This window comes from Grampus griseus (assembly GCF_964374135.1).
Source record: "Grampus griseus genome assembly, chromosome: 4".
Classification (NCBI taxonomy): Eukaryota; Metazoa; Chordata; class Mammalia; order Artiodactyla; family Delphinidae; genus Grampus; species Grampus griseus.
Genome location: NC_138997.1, coordinates 70,342,622 through 70,357,803, shown reverse-complemented (window position 1 = coordinate 70,357,803; position 15,182 = coordinate 70,342,622). Strand labels below are relative to the sequence as shown.

At 40.3% G+C, this 15,182-nt stretch overlaps 1 protein-coding gene across 4 annotated transcripts in view; it reads left to right on the top strand.

Moving 5' to 3' along the window:
- KIT (KIT proto-oncogene, receptor tyrosine kinase) overlaps positions 1-15,182 on the top strand; it is an 83,723-nt gene that overhangs the window by 57,314 nt on the left and 11,227 nt on the right. For 2 of the 4 annotated variants that reach the window (XM_082653917.1, XM_082653916.1), the window contains exons 8-12: positions 10,995-11,109; positions 12,764-12,945; positions 14,139-14,245; positions 14,340-14,466; positions 14,744-14,848. In XM_082653917.1, the coding sequence (XP_082510043.1) occupies positions 10,995-11,109; positions 12,764-12,945; positions 14,139-14,245; positions 14,340-14,466; positions 14,744-14,848 (636 nt within the window). Of the gene's footprint in view, positions 1-10,994; positions 11,110-12,763; positions 12,958-14,138; positions 14,246-14,339; positions 14,467-14,743; positions 14,849-15,182 lie in introns of all 4 variants that reach the window. The other 2 variants (XM_082653915.1, XM_082653914.1) reach the window with 1 other exon arrangement.

Here is a 15,182-nt window from a genome sequence, read left to right as displayed (position 1 = left end):
ACGCTAACGTGTATTTTGCCTGCCCAGGAGGAGGCATGGAAATGAGCATATCTCTCACATTTGTATGACCACAGAACTCTCCTTTTCCAAGGGAAACACGTTAATTAACATCTCAGTTCCCGGGAACAGTTTTGATTATGTGGTATCTCATTGGCCTGCAATTCAAATATCTCTAGATTAATTCAGATGTTAATCAGAAGAGTTTAGTGTATTACACATGGGCAAAACTACCTGCTTACTGTTCAAGTAATTGAAGAGATGATTGCAGGTAAATCAGTATCCTTGCAAGCGTCATATCCGTACTGTCCGTACAAAACTTTATTTAGGGTGTTGTAGTGCAGTACTTCTCAAACTGTCTGTGGTAAGGGACCTTGTATTTTTAATTTCCAGTTCCTTCTGGATCAATACTTCTTATAAAATACAGAAAGAACCAGCCACTAGAAAAGTGAGATGGAAAAGAGCAAAGATATGTAAAATCCAAGAATGGATTTTTTTTATTATTAGATTCAACAGATACAATTAAGTCAAATTGCTTAGTCTCGGTTTCTCTGCTTAGGTCCCCAGTACCAGTAGATCATGGACATGGCCTACTCGACAGGCCTCACTTTGAGAAGCTTAGTAGTTGGGAATTTTATAAAGTTATGTCGTTTGCATTTCTCTTTCCCTGGCTTCAAGGTCCAGGGTGCATTAAGATCTGTCTCTTTCCCCCTTTTTCCTGCTTCCATTTGCCAGTGTGTGTGGTCTGCCAGTCAGTCATGAGTCACTGACCTTAGAAAGACATCTCTGAAGTCACCCTTACTTTTCTCAGGGTGACAAAATTGCTACCTTTTTACTTACCAGCCTAATTTGCCATCCATAGGATCGGTGTTAATGACCTCTGCTGGTGAATTCACGCCTGTTTGAAACTAGAGAGGAAATGGCCTGAACTGTCCCAAATGATCCCTTCTTGGATTCCCTGTTAGCGCAGGAGGCCTTTTCTATTGTATATTCTGGGGCCTGGGTCGCAGATACCTCCCAGCACGTACTTGAGCTCCTGCTTCATGGCACTGGGCACACGGATGAGGGTGTGTAGTGTCTGCCCTCGTAGGTTAAGCTCTTCAGGGAGTCTCTTCATTGATGTCAGTTTATTACAAACACTAAGCTGACGCTAAAGGCATTTATTTCACTTACCTAACATGTTGGATTTCTTGACCTCCAAATGCTTTGACAGAGCTAGCATTTTTGTGTGAATCTTTTATCTGTTTCTTATGAAGTATGTCCCGATTGCTCTTCACAGATATAGTTAGCTAATTTCTTTGTTAACTTTATTTTTTGGATTGAAAAAAAAATTCTAGTTGATGTATCATGGGGCAAGATGTTACATTTAAAATCAAAAGCTAAAAATAGTTTTAAAATTTAAACTTGGACCAGTTGTGTCTATTTTGACATACCATTTTAGCTGAGCCAAATTACGTATGTAGATCTGCTGCATGTTTTATTCTGTAAATAAGCTTAGCCCCATGGGTGAAAGGAATTGTGCTCTGCAAAAACTAGAATGAATAAAAATCAGAATAATAAATGCATGCTATTAGTGTAGGAATTCAGGCTGCTTTCACTCAGTGACAGGGATGCATAATTGCTTAATAGATTCAGCTATGAGAAATGCTCAGGAAGATCCTTGATTTTGAAGAGTTAAATGTTTGGTGGTTGAAGAACCCATTTGTTTTGAAAATTCCACAATGTAGATTTGAGGATATTGTGCGTGCGTGTGTGTGTGTGTGTTTGTGTTCTAATCACTTACGTGTAACCTTTAAGAGAGAAATATGTACATGTTAAACTTGAAAATGTTTTTTTTTTTGGCGGTACGCGGGCCTCTCACTGTTGTGGCCTCTCCCGTTGCGGAGCACAGGCTCCGGACACGCAGGCTCAGTGGCCATGGCTCACGGGCCCAGCCGCTCCGCGGCATGTGGGATCTTCCCGGACTGGGGCACGAACCCGTGTCCCCTGCATCGGCAGGCGGACTCTCAACCACTGCGCCACCAGGGAAGCTCCTTGAAAATGTTTTAATACTGTTTTTAACTTCTCTAACAAGCCATGATTTACGTGGGTCTGGTAAGTAGGCTCACTGACATTAAAGGTGGTTTATAATGGCCAAAAAATCAGTGATTCTTTGCATTGAACTTGCATTACTATAATTAGTCTTGAATTGCTTATTGAAGGTATATACAGAAATCAGATTCTTAGTTCTAAAAAGAAGTTTGATATCTTCGGTGAAAATGGCCATTTGTTTCCCTTTCAGATCAAAATCGGGAGGAAAATAGAGTTCTAAGAACTATAAAACTACCCAAAAGTGCTTTCTTAATAGGCGCTACTCTTTCCAAAATTCCTGCAAATGTTTAGAAAAAGTGACATCACCAAGATTCTGTAGGTAGCCTGTGATAATGGATTAGAAACCTAATGGTCTCTTTGGTTACAATCAATGTCATACAGTAAAGGTTTTTATCAGATCCAGGACAAATAAGAGGCCAAACACGTATTTTAACCCTGATTATCCACTTGGCCCCCCTGTCTCTCTCTCTCTCTCTCACACACACACACACACACACACACACACCACATTTTCTTTCTTCATTCATCCACTGAAAGAAATTTAGGTTATTTCCATACCTCGGCTGTTGTCAATATTACTGCAGTGAACGTGGGAGGACTGATAATCCTTCGAGATAATAGTCTTGTTTCCTTTGAATTTATACCCAGAAGTAGGATTGATGGATCACATGGTAGTTCTATTTTTAATTTCTCGAGAAACGTCCATACTGTTTTCCATAATGGTTATACCAATTTACGTTCCCACCAGCAGGATACAAGAGTTCTCTTTCTCCACATTGTTGCCAACACTTGTTTTCTTGTCTTTTCGATAATAGTCATGCCGACAGGTGTGAGGAGATATCTCATTATGGTTTTGATTGGCCAGTAACTTAAAATGACACTAGTAGCATTATAAAATGTTGTCTGGTAGCATTTCCAGATCAGTATTATGAATTTAAAATTTGTAGCAAATGTTATCTGGGAGCCATAAATAGATCCCTCTCCAATCTCAAAGGTCTATCCTTTAATGACAGACCTATCAGTTGAGTGAGAGTATGGTGGTACTCAGGTGGTGGTACAGCAAGGCCATCAGGACAAGTAAGGTCTAGAGAATGAAAGCACTTGCCTTTCATCTTTGGGATTACACGGAACACAGGTAATGTTAAGCTCGATTGGATATCCAAACAACTGCTGAACTCTACACCAAATTAATTCTCTAAATCACCGATTTCCCTCCATTTATGGCAGAGTGTTAACAGGGGATTGAAACAATTTAAGGAAATGCTAAATACTGTATTATTTCTAAACCACGGCATCATATAATTAACATCCTGTCTGCTGTAAGCGATTATTTATAGATCATACAATATACCCAAATCGGTCAAAGTAATCAATCATCCAGAACGAGGCTTCTTCATGGGAATGTTTCCCTTTGACCACATCTACAGAATCTGAGCTGCTTTTTATGTATTTTTTATTTTGGGTCATAGTTAAATCCAGTTATGGATAGCTAAACTATCCTTCTTCCAGGGAGAAGCCACCCTAAGTGCAACACTGTGCAAATACAGCACACGCGCAGCCCACCATTTGCCGTAGGTGAGGGTAGACCTAACAGGACAGCCGTGTAGCTAGATGGCTTTGGACAGTCTGCCAGCCAGCCAGCCATCCATCTGGGTCATCCACCTGGCTGGAAGTTTCAGTGACTTTATCCAGGGTAAAATAATACCCGGGGTGGCCGTGCCAGTTTGGGGGTTTGGGGCACCTTTCCAGGTCCTCATGCGTCAAGAGAACAAAGTTACTAGGACTTTGCCTTTTGGGAAGGTGGAAATGTCTTTCTACCTCTTAACCTGTTAGCCTTTCTATTTCCATTTTTTAAAGATGATAGGGCCTTCCAAACCTTTGGTGTCCAAACCATACTTGCGGTAGAGGCTAAATTACTGCTAACACACGTATCAAGTTTTACTTGAGAAGCTTTGCTGTTTAGTGTTTTTCTGTTTTTTCTTTTCTTTTTTCCTTCTAGGTGGATTCTATTAGACCTACTCCTATACTAAATTACTGGAATTCTTCAACATTAAATAAAGCTAGTGCTAAATAGACCTCCTTTCTCTGATTTATTTACTTGCTTTTGAGTTTGCTGTAAGGCTACCACAGTAACCAGAATGTAGCCTGGTTTGTGCAAACATTTGTATACATGTGTTTTTAGATTTAAACAATTTTTTCTTATTATAAAAATGTTATGTGAAGGATGGGGTAACTTGAAAATACAAATAGGCAAAAATAAGAATCAAACAAGTTTTAATTGTACCTTTTGAAGTTTATTTACATGTTATGGATTACCAGTGCTAATATATCTCATATATATCTTTACAGACCATTTTTAAAACTTTCTTTTTTTTTTTTTTTTTTTTTTGCGGGGGTGGAACAAGAATGAGGTTCTTTTGCTAACCTTGTGTGCTTTGGTGCTGAGCAGTGAATGCATTGTAAGCAATCTTCCATACCATAATATTTCTTCTACAGTATTGCTTTGGTAATCTCACTGCATGGCTATTTCATAATTTCTTTAACCCGTATCTGATACCATTTTGAGACATTGTGGTGTGTGAGGGTGGGACTCTGAAATGATGTGACTGAGTTTTTAAAGAAACCAACCAAATGATTATTTAAAGTTTATAATTATATCTTGTTTAATCTCAAATGAGCGACCTCAGCTAAGTGCCTGGAAGTTGATAAGGTTATCATCTGTCATCTTTCATGCTCTTATGTCTCGAACATATGTCACGGGAGATACACTGTGCTGGCTTGCAGGACAGTTCCAAATTAAGGAATAATTTTCAGATCTTCTTAGTATGGGTAGTTAATCTATGTAAAAATAGTTTCTTATCTTTCTACATTAATTTTTTTATAGGTGATTTGAGATACTTGACAGTATCTAAAGTCTGTTTTTATTTTCTTTTCCTGAACTTGAAATGAGTTTTTGTTCTTAAATTGCTTGGGAGTTATGAGTGTTGTTTTTGATGTGGCACTTTAATATCTCCTTCTTATGAAGAGGATCTCTGTGGATGCAAGAGTTGCTATAGACTTTTAAATTGGAAGAAAAAAGGAATATCATGGCAACCTACTTTAGAGTTTGATTCTCTTATATTTTGAAAAAATTTAGGAAACGTGTTGGTATCATTTTTCTTTCATGTCTCATTAGAAAGTTGGTCTGGTGGGGTCTCTTGGTAATTTGGAGATCTGTTAAAACGCTGAACCAATTGGAGGACAGGTAACCCATCTAGATCGTTAGGCCCTTTGTTGGTGTGGTCTAGCCATTATTTCATGTTTATGGTGGAAAAGCAGAAGAGGTTTAGGTTTGGAACCATGTAAGCTTCAGCTAGAATTGACCCTGGACTTGGGATATACTTTTGTAAAAATAACATGAGTAGTCCCTTTCATATTAGTGGAACTTCTGCTCTATGGAAATTTCCTTCCCAATTGAGCCACATGTGTTCTTACATCAGATTAGCCCCCTTCAGTTACAAATGTATACAGCGTCATCTATAATGTAGTGGAGATTTAAATTAATCCAAGAATAGGTACATAATCTTTCCATGGGCATTGTGTCAGTAACCCTTCTCTTCCACTTCTGAATTATGTGGCACATTGAATTCACTAGTCATACAGAGTAGAAAAATAGCACTTTATCACATGCCTGCACTCCTTGGCAGCAGGGAGGGTTGCATTGTGATATGTGTACACATCCCCCCTCCGTCTAGGTCACCTAGCGATGGTGCTCCTGTAAATTGGGCGCAGTGATTCTGGCTGAGGAAGGCTTTCTCCAAGTAGTTTCATCATTTTTTTTAAAGCTAACTTTCAGGATAGGGAGATCTTTTTTGATGGCTGTTTAGAATAAGGATTGGCAAACTATAGCCCTCTGGCCAGATTTGACAAGTATCCTGTTTTTGAATGGCCTATAAGCTGAGAATTTCTTTCTTTCTTTCTTTGGGGTGGCGGGTGGGTGGTAGGAATGGTTGGAAAAAAACAAACAAACCAAGATTTGTGAGATGTGAAAATAAAAGTCAAATTTCAGTGTGCATGAATAAAATCTTATTGGAACACAGCCTTGCACATTTGCTTACATGTTATGTTTGTGTCAGAATCGAGTATTTGTGAGAGACCTATGGCCTCTAAAATGTAAAATATTACTGTTTCACCTTTTACATTAAAAATTTGCATACCTTTCATTTGGGACATCAGTTCAGTAGGAGAATGATTTTTTTTTTTTAATGATAGACACTCTGCTAAACAGAACTGGATGTAGGACACTATAGTTGAAGTTTTGTTTCGTTTGTTGAACAAATTTCTATTAAAGTACCCATACACCAGTTGCTGGATATCTTTAAGAATGTATAAAACAAAATGTATTTTCTTTAATTTTTTTTTTATTGAAGTATAGTTGATTTACAATGTTGTGTTTCTGGTGTACAGCAAAGTGATTGAGTTGTACATACATATATAGTACATATATTCTTTTTCATATTCTTTTCCATTATGGTTTATTATAGGATATTGAATATAGTTCCCTTATAGGACCTTGTTGTTTATCCATTTTATATATAATTGTTCGTATCCAAAATGTATTTTCAAAATATCTGTTCTGGGGATTTTTTTTTAAAGTATTAAAAAAGTATGATACTCCTTTTATAAGTAAAAGTTAACCTGAGTTTTTTAATACTTCTATTTTAGTTGATTTAAATTCCTTTATTATAACGATATTATGGCAGGAACGTAGATTTGACTCAGACCCAAACCATGATAGTGACAAATTGCTACAAATCATTGCTGTATTGCCATTAAATATCATGGGACCTACAACTGTAAAAACATACTCATCCGTAAGATCCCTCTTCAGTTTGTCCTTTGTTGTATGGACACTTAAGTCTGTGTTCTTTGCTGATTAGAGAGTGTGGGCATATACGCATTTGTAGCAGGAGTTGGTGGAGGTAGTTAAGTTGAGCCAAGAACTATACTCAGTGCTTCCCCACCAGTTACCTGTGCACCTCCTCCCACCCACCCCCCAGCTCTTGTTGTCTGTGCTGTGTTCTTTAAAATTCGATTTGTTCTTGCCTTCCGTATGGACACGATGTTGGTGAAAAGGAATATTTTGTAAGATCACATATCTGGGGGGTAAGTCAGGAAATGGTTGGGATTTTTAATTGCATGAGCAATAAATTCTCAGAAGAGTCATAAGCACTCTGAAATCTGCCTACGAGCTGATCAGTGTTGTCGGAGACGCCAGATGACTGAGGTCCACGATGCTTTGAAAGGAGACAAGGCTAATTTTTATCTCCACGGGAAATACATAGCTTATACACCTCTTAGGCTTATCTAAACCTCCAACTTGGGAGGAATTAAGGAATGTGTCATTTGGTATACTGCTGATTGCAGAATATCTAAGGAAACACAGCTCAGATTTAACCTGGAGAATTGCAGGGAGTTATGTGTCTTTAAAAGCAAAATGTATATTTAATGCCTTAGACGGTGCGTTGAGGCACTTACAAAATGCAGATGAGCCCAGATTTTCATTTTTAGGAATCAGAATTATACCTAGCTCATTCTTTATGCATTAAACATTTTTTTGTAGTGCAACTTGCCATGTACAGCCCAAACTGTACTCATGTAATTTAGCCTTTTCACAATGAGGTCTCTTGTCACCAACATTAGGGACAGGGCTGGAATTAGGATGAGGCAGGAGAGATGCCTAGGTTGCCAAATTTAAGGAGGTGCTCACTCAGGGTGCCAACCTGTATTTGCAAGACCTAGAGGGTGAGAAGCTTCTTAAATTCCTCGCCTTAGGTGCTCTTCTTGCCTCACTCTAGTCCCAGCCCTGATAGGGTCGCTTGAAGATTGTCTAAAAAAGCCCTTTGCTTGGTCAGATGCTCAACTTATTAAATCTCTGGAAATGGGGCCCAGGAACGTGCATTTTAACCTCATCTCCTCATGCTTCAAATGCACACTGAAGTTTGAGGAGCCCTCCGAGCTTGGTTTGCCAGCCTAAGGTCCAACAGGACAAAAGCTGCTCTGTTAGCCTTAGATTAGGTTGGGATAGTAGCTTAAACATCTGCCTAATTAACCAGCACACAGGAACAAGTAGGTCAGCCTGACTGTACCTTTTGCCAGCCCTGGCCGTTGTATAACTGCTACCAGGTGTCATGCTAGAAGGCTTGGCTCTTGTAACCAAAGCTAAGTGCAATTGATTATGTAATTTTCGGCTGTTCCAATTTTTTTTTAATTAAAAAATGTCTTATAGGTTTGTTATTAGCTATGTGTTCACTGTCAAAAAAGAAAAAAAATTTAGAAACTAAGTCAAAAGAATGAAATAGAAACTACCCATAACCCTGCTACTCAGAGATAACCACTGTGAACGTCATCAGGCATCCTTTCAGCCCTTTCCCCCATACTGAGTAATATTTAATTCCACTAAAAATCCATCATGTAGCGTTAGGAAGAATGAGTGACAAAAGGAAGGTTGGTATGAGGAGATCTGTCTTATGAACTTGATTCCCATTTGAGTCCTATCCAGTTATCTTTACTGTCTATGTGTAGACCTTCCCCTCTCATCATTAATCTCAGTATGCAAAAAAAAAAAATCACACAGCCAGGTATATGTGTGGATTTCTTATGTCATTGGCCCACTGTTGAACACATAGTGTAAATCCTGCCGCTACACAGGAAAATCACCATTAGGCTGTTCTTCCAGGTCCCTTTTTGTGACTCTAATTGAATTCCTTTGGAGTATGAGGGACTTGTGCCTCTGGGGGGACTTAATCATTCAACAGCTCTTACTGTATGTCTGCCATAGGTCAGACTCTGCTAGGAGTCAGAGGTACAGTCAGTGAGACATGGTCCTTGCCCTTGAGAACATACAGTCTGACGGAGGAGGAGACACACCAGGATATTGTATAAGCGCGTCAGGTGCTCTAAAGGGCTTCAGGAGTAGGGAGGCGAGACTGACCAACTTGGCTTTGGAGAGTTGAGGACGGCTTGGAAAAGAAGATGACACTTGAATTGAGTCCAGAGAGACCTGCCGTATGGTGCCTGCAGTCTTCAGCAAATAGCATTCTCCTAAAGTTCCGCTGCTTTCTGTGTTACGTCCTACTTTTCAGCCCGATCACACAGTTGCCCATGATAATTAAATGAAACTTGCCAGATGGATGCTTTCGCAAGACGATGGCTTGTCTTCTTGCTCTATTTGTGAAAGCTGGCATTGGATCCAAACTCTCAAGGATGCCCCTACCTTGAGACTGCTTGTGGATTGTTGCTCTTTTGTGTGTATTAGCCAAATGGCCTGCGCATCAGCAGGGCCAGGTTGAATGACAGGTGGGTGTGCCATGCATGCAGACACTCTGATCCCTGCCAAGCCATTTGCCTGCAAGGAGGTGAGGTGCTGAGAGGTCGTTCTACAAAGATGTCATTTATCAGCTTATTTCCTTCCTTCGAGGAAATAAGCTTCTGATCTGTCAGTCTTTTCCTCTGACCATGTATATTTTTCCTGTCAGTTGCAACATAATCAATGTCAAATTCTCAATGCATCGGGTTAAAACACACACGTTATCATGCTTATCTTGAAGCAGTTTTTAGATATTGAAGAGAATATTTAGAGTGGCAAATACAGTTAACCTAATTGGTAGCAAACTTGATTAACCGAGGAGGGTGGGTACTCTGAATAGAAAAGAGTAACTGAATAACTAATAAATTAGTCATTAATACATTTATTGTTTCGCCTCTGTGAATCATTCTTGGTTCTTTGTGTGCGCCATCTCATTTAGTTATCACGGCATCCCTATGAAATGGGTACTCTTGTTATTCCCCACTGGACACCCGAGGAGACTTGGTGGAAGGCAGAGAACCTCTAAGTGTCAGAGCTGGGGTGCAGGTCTGTCTGCCGCACGCCGCCGCCTGTAGCTCTGTGCTCGTGCTTGGCGTCGGCACATGCGATGCTGTACCGGGGATGCAGGATGAGCACGTCACCATCCCTGCCATCAGGTGCTCACAGTGGAGCTTACTCATTCTCAAAGGGTTAGAATCCTTCAGATATATTACCAGTAGAACAACTGTATGTAAATTCATCTTCCGTTCACTTTAGAAATAATCTCAAGAATTTGCAGTGCTTTAGGGCACCCTTGATTGAACATCAGTTGATTATTATAGTTACACAGAAATGTCAAATTAGAGCATTCCTGCTGATGATACAGTTTACTTTTTCAGTGATTATACTCAGGTTTAGACATATGTATAAATAAAACTCTTGAGCTGGTTTCCTCTTCTCATTTTCTGTTCCTGTTTTGTATTTGAAATAAAAGTTTGGAGTTAAAAGCCCATATTGGGTTTTACTCTTATGTTTTGACTTCTCTGTAAAAGGGTGATTCAGCTCCTTATCTGCACCACACCCACGCCCAAAAAAAAGGGGAAGTATTCTAGTTCCTGCAATAACTTGAAATTCCTATGAAAGTTTCAATAATTTGAAATCCTGATGGCAGGAAACCTTTAAACCGGATTTCCACCTTTAAGATAGTTGGGAATCCTAGAATCCTGATTAGATGCCGTCTTTCAGGTTCCCCCTCACTGGAAACAGAAACCCTGCCCGGTGGTCCTGCGACCTCAGCCATCCCCGGGACAGGGAGATCTCGGAGACCCCGGCATCCGTAGGATGGACAGTCCACATGTGGACTGGGCAGCTCTAACCGGGAAAGCCTTTCTTGGTCAGACCCTCACATCTGCCTTCCCTGTGCCTTCCACTCACTGGTTCAGATTCTCCCCTTTGAACAGCATGCTCCTCGGGGTCCCCTTCGGCCTCGAGAAAGTTTTTGAGGATTCAGAAATAGTGGAGTGAGCCTTGGTGAGGTTTTCCAGCAGTCTGACATAAGGCCACTTCTCTCTCCCTGCAGCAAAGCCAGAAATCCTGACTCGTGACAGGCTCATGAATGGCATGCTGCAGTGTGTAGCAGCAGGATTCCCAGAGCCCACCATTGATTGGTATTTTTGTCCAGGAACCGAGCAGAGGTGAGATGATTATTTTGGGTACTACTTAACATGCATAAGGAAAGGACTGCAATTCACTTGAGTTTCAAATATGTTTTCAGATTTTAAAAAAAACCAAACTTTGTTTTGATTAATTTTTTTTCTATCCATGTGGCTTTTTAAAGGACATAATTGCTATATTTTTCTTGGTAGACATGAATTTTGTTTGCTGAAACATGATTACTGAATGACTTCTCTATTTTGGTGGTTATCTTCTTGGATTTATCATGCAATTTCCACCCTGCAGGTAGATAAAGCAATTTTCCAGGACAGAGTAATTAGATTTCCAATCTATACACAGGAGGTAATATGTGTGGGAAATGTGGCTGTAGTTATCATGAAAAAAATTACCTCGGAAGTTAATTGCCAAGTTACCAAAAAGTAATGATCGCACAATTACCACATACATGCGGCGTTTGGGAGCTATGTGTTTTAAAAAGGTTTTCTCCTTGATTGAGGTGCCCAGGCCCTGAGCAGAGCACATCTGGCATTGTACTTCCTCTCCCTCACAATCCACACTTAAACCTTAAACTGTCCTTTCACATTACCTGGAGATGAAAATGGGGTCAGCATTGCTGTTTTTATCCATCAAATGCTATTTTACACTCAGGCCAGTGTAACGTCACGATCATTTAAATAGTCAGGATAATAATAGAAATTTCATTTTTCACGGAATAGACCTTTTTTATCAACACCAAGTTGGAAGAGGTTACATAGGATTGTTGTTCTCAGCTGAGTTTTAGTGGAGTGTTTTCTTTGGGGAGTAATAGGGGGTTCAAGACCCCTGGAAAGTATGCCCACAGGGAAAGCAACCACAGTAGTTTTAGACATCTGTTGAGCAAATATTTATGGAGTTCCACCTCTAGGCCAGACATGGGCCTGGTGAACAAAACACCTGAGTCCCATTTGTGAGTTTATATTCTAATGGGCAGAGATGGGCAGAAGATGAAATAAATAACTACCATATGCAGGTGTTAAGTGCTAAGGGGGAAAGTAAAGAGCAAGGTAAGGGAATAGAAAATTGCCAGGCATATGGGGGGGATAATTTAAAATAGGGTCATCTGAGCCTTTGCCACCTGGAGTCCAGCCCAGCGGCATGATCGTACCTCGAGCCGTAGGGTCCTCACGTCTGGTGTTTGGCGGCTGGCCCTGTCTTCATCCTCATAGACTTTACTGCTTTCCTCCTCCACGCTCTTCCTTTTCAATCCTTCATACGTTCTTTCACCATTTATTTATAAAAGGCTACTGTGTGCCAGGATATGAACCAACCGTCTTATTGAATTCATCTCTGATCCTTTCGATAACCCTCCAAGATGGGTATTACCACCCCAAGTTTGCAGCTGTAGGAACTGAGTCTTGGAGGGTTTAAGTACTAGTCGGAAGTCAACGGAATAGGTGTTTGAGTCCAGATTTCGAACCCACATCTCACTCTGAAACCTCTTTCTTCTTTTCCAAGCGCTTTTCTTGTTCACGGTGCCACAGACGTGCTCATCCGTCATCACACTCTTCAGTTGTAAAAGGAAATGTCTGATTACAAACCTCTGACTTAGTTTTAAAAGTATGCCACATCCAATGTGTTTGATCGATTGATTCTTTTTCCTAGAGTAAGTCCGCACTGCTGTTTTTTTCCCGCTAGATGTTCTGTCCCTGTTGGGCCAGTGGATGTGCAGATCCAAAACTCATCTGTGTCACCGTTTGGAAAACTAGTGGTTTACAGCTCCATTGATGACAGCGCCTTTAAGCACAATGGCACGGTGGAGTGCAGGGCTTACAACGATGTGGGCAAGAGTTCTGCCTATTTTAACTTTGCATTTAAAGGTAACAGCAAAGGTATATTTCTTTTTAATCCAATTTAAGGGGATGTTTAGGCTCGGCCTGCCATGTCCATCATGATTTTAAGTCCATTCCATCCCTGGCCATGTCATTTCTGGTAATAGTCACATTGCACATTTGATTGTCATCAAACTTACTCAGTTTCATCCTGTGCTAGTTTGTTAATAAAATGTGTGCAGTAACCATGTACTATATGTATTTTATGCGTGCGTGCACGTATGTATGTGTGTGCATATGTATCTGTATAAAATTAATTGTGTATTTCCAACGGTTTCTATTAGGAAGGGGTAGAGAAAGAAAATAGGAGAACTAGACTTACTTTATATCCAAACAGAAACAGAATTGGGACAATTTAAAGATTTAAATTCAATGAAAAATTATTTAAGTTGTGACTTAAAATCAGTTATTTTAACAGATTGCCAGACACCGTATCACAAAGTTAACATTACCTTTTATGGAATCATGTTAGTGAGCTATTTCTTTACCATCTTGAAAATTTGATTCATGAGTGACCAGCTCTCCTAACATAAGTTGAACCATGCATGTGGACGAATTGATGAATTGGTATGAAGTCAGAAGACAAAGGAACTAGACACCTACATTCTTGGGCTCGGTTTTTGTTTCTTGAGTTGGCAAAGATGAGTGCCAGAAAGTGGTGTTTGTTCAGTTTTTGAGTAACGAGGGGAAGAATCTTACATTGTTCTTCATCATAGGTTTTTTTTCAGGGAGTGCAGTGAAAAGAACACTTTAAAAGTGTTTTTCTCGGTTGTGAAAGAAGCTCAATGTTCAGTGTAGAAAATTTGGAAAGTCAGGAAAACATAAAGAAGAAACTATAAGATATCCATAAAGGAAACACTTTAAAGTTCAAGGCAGGAATTTGAAGTGCAAAGTTCACTGAGATGTCGCTTTTCACTGACAAACAGCGTAACGTTATTCTTGTGCTATGGAAATCGCAACTTCTTTTCCACAGTCGTCTGGTTTAAAGCTGTTATTTTAAAAGATTCCTTTGAATAACAAGAGTATGATAATCATCAAGGCCAGGAGCTCAGATGCAACTGGTTTGACTTCTGCCGTGATGGGCAGTAAGGTGGGAGGTGGGCGAGTTGGGGGCAAGGTGGTCGTGGTGAAGATCCGACCCCACTAACAGGTTGTGATTCCACGTTCCTCCTTCATTTTAGAACAAATCCATGCCCATACCCTGTTCACGCCTTTGCTGATTGGTTTTGTGATCGCAGCTGGTATGATGTGTATCATCGTGATGATTCTTACATACAAATATTTGCAGGTAACCATTTATTTGTTCTCTGCCTTGAACGCTGTAATGGCCGAACCATTAACCATTAAAAGATGATGCCTCTTTCCCTTTCTCTCTCCACCAGAAACCCATGTATGAAGTACAGTGGAAGGTTGTTGAGGAGATAAATGGAAACAATTATGTTTACATAGACCCAACGCAACTTCCTTATGATCACAAATGGGAGTTTCCCAGAAACAGGCTGAGTTTTGGTCAGTATGCAGCAGGGGCTTTCCACATAACCTTTCTGTGTACACATAACAGTGACTTTAGGGAACCCCAGTAGCTTCCTTTATTTTATTCCACCTGAAACAATAAGTGTTTTTTGTGAGATTTCACCACCTTTGATAGATTTGGCATCAAGCACACTTCAAGGAAGTGTATCTGGACAAATTTGTCCCAAATCCTTTATTGGTTTTGAAATGACACAAATAGTCCTTCAGTCCCACCACACCATTGCCACTTACTTCCTTGTCTTCTTTTCTATAGGGAAAACCTTGGGTGCCGGCGCCTTCGGGAAAGTTGTTGAGGCCACTGCATACGGCCTAATTAAGTCAGATGCGGCCATGACTGTTGCTGTGAAGATGCTCAAACGTAAGTTCCCGCAGGCTACTGTGCGTGCTCACCACCAGTGTCCCAGATTTGTCTTTTTTTGGGCTTTGTTTTTTGGGTTCTTTTGGGGGGATATAGTTGTTTTACAACGTTGCGTTAGTTTCTACCATATAGCAAAGAGAAGTAGAGTTCCCTGTGCTATAAGCAGGTTCTCATTAGTTATCTTTTTTTTTTTTTTTTTTTTTTTGCGGTACGCGGGCCTCTCACTGTTGTAGCCTCTCCCGTTGTGGAGCACAGGCTCTGGACACGCAGGCTCAGCGGCCATGGCTCACGGGCCCAGCCGCTCCGCGGCATGTGGGATCTTCCCGGACCGGGG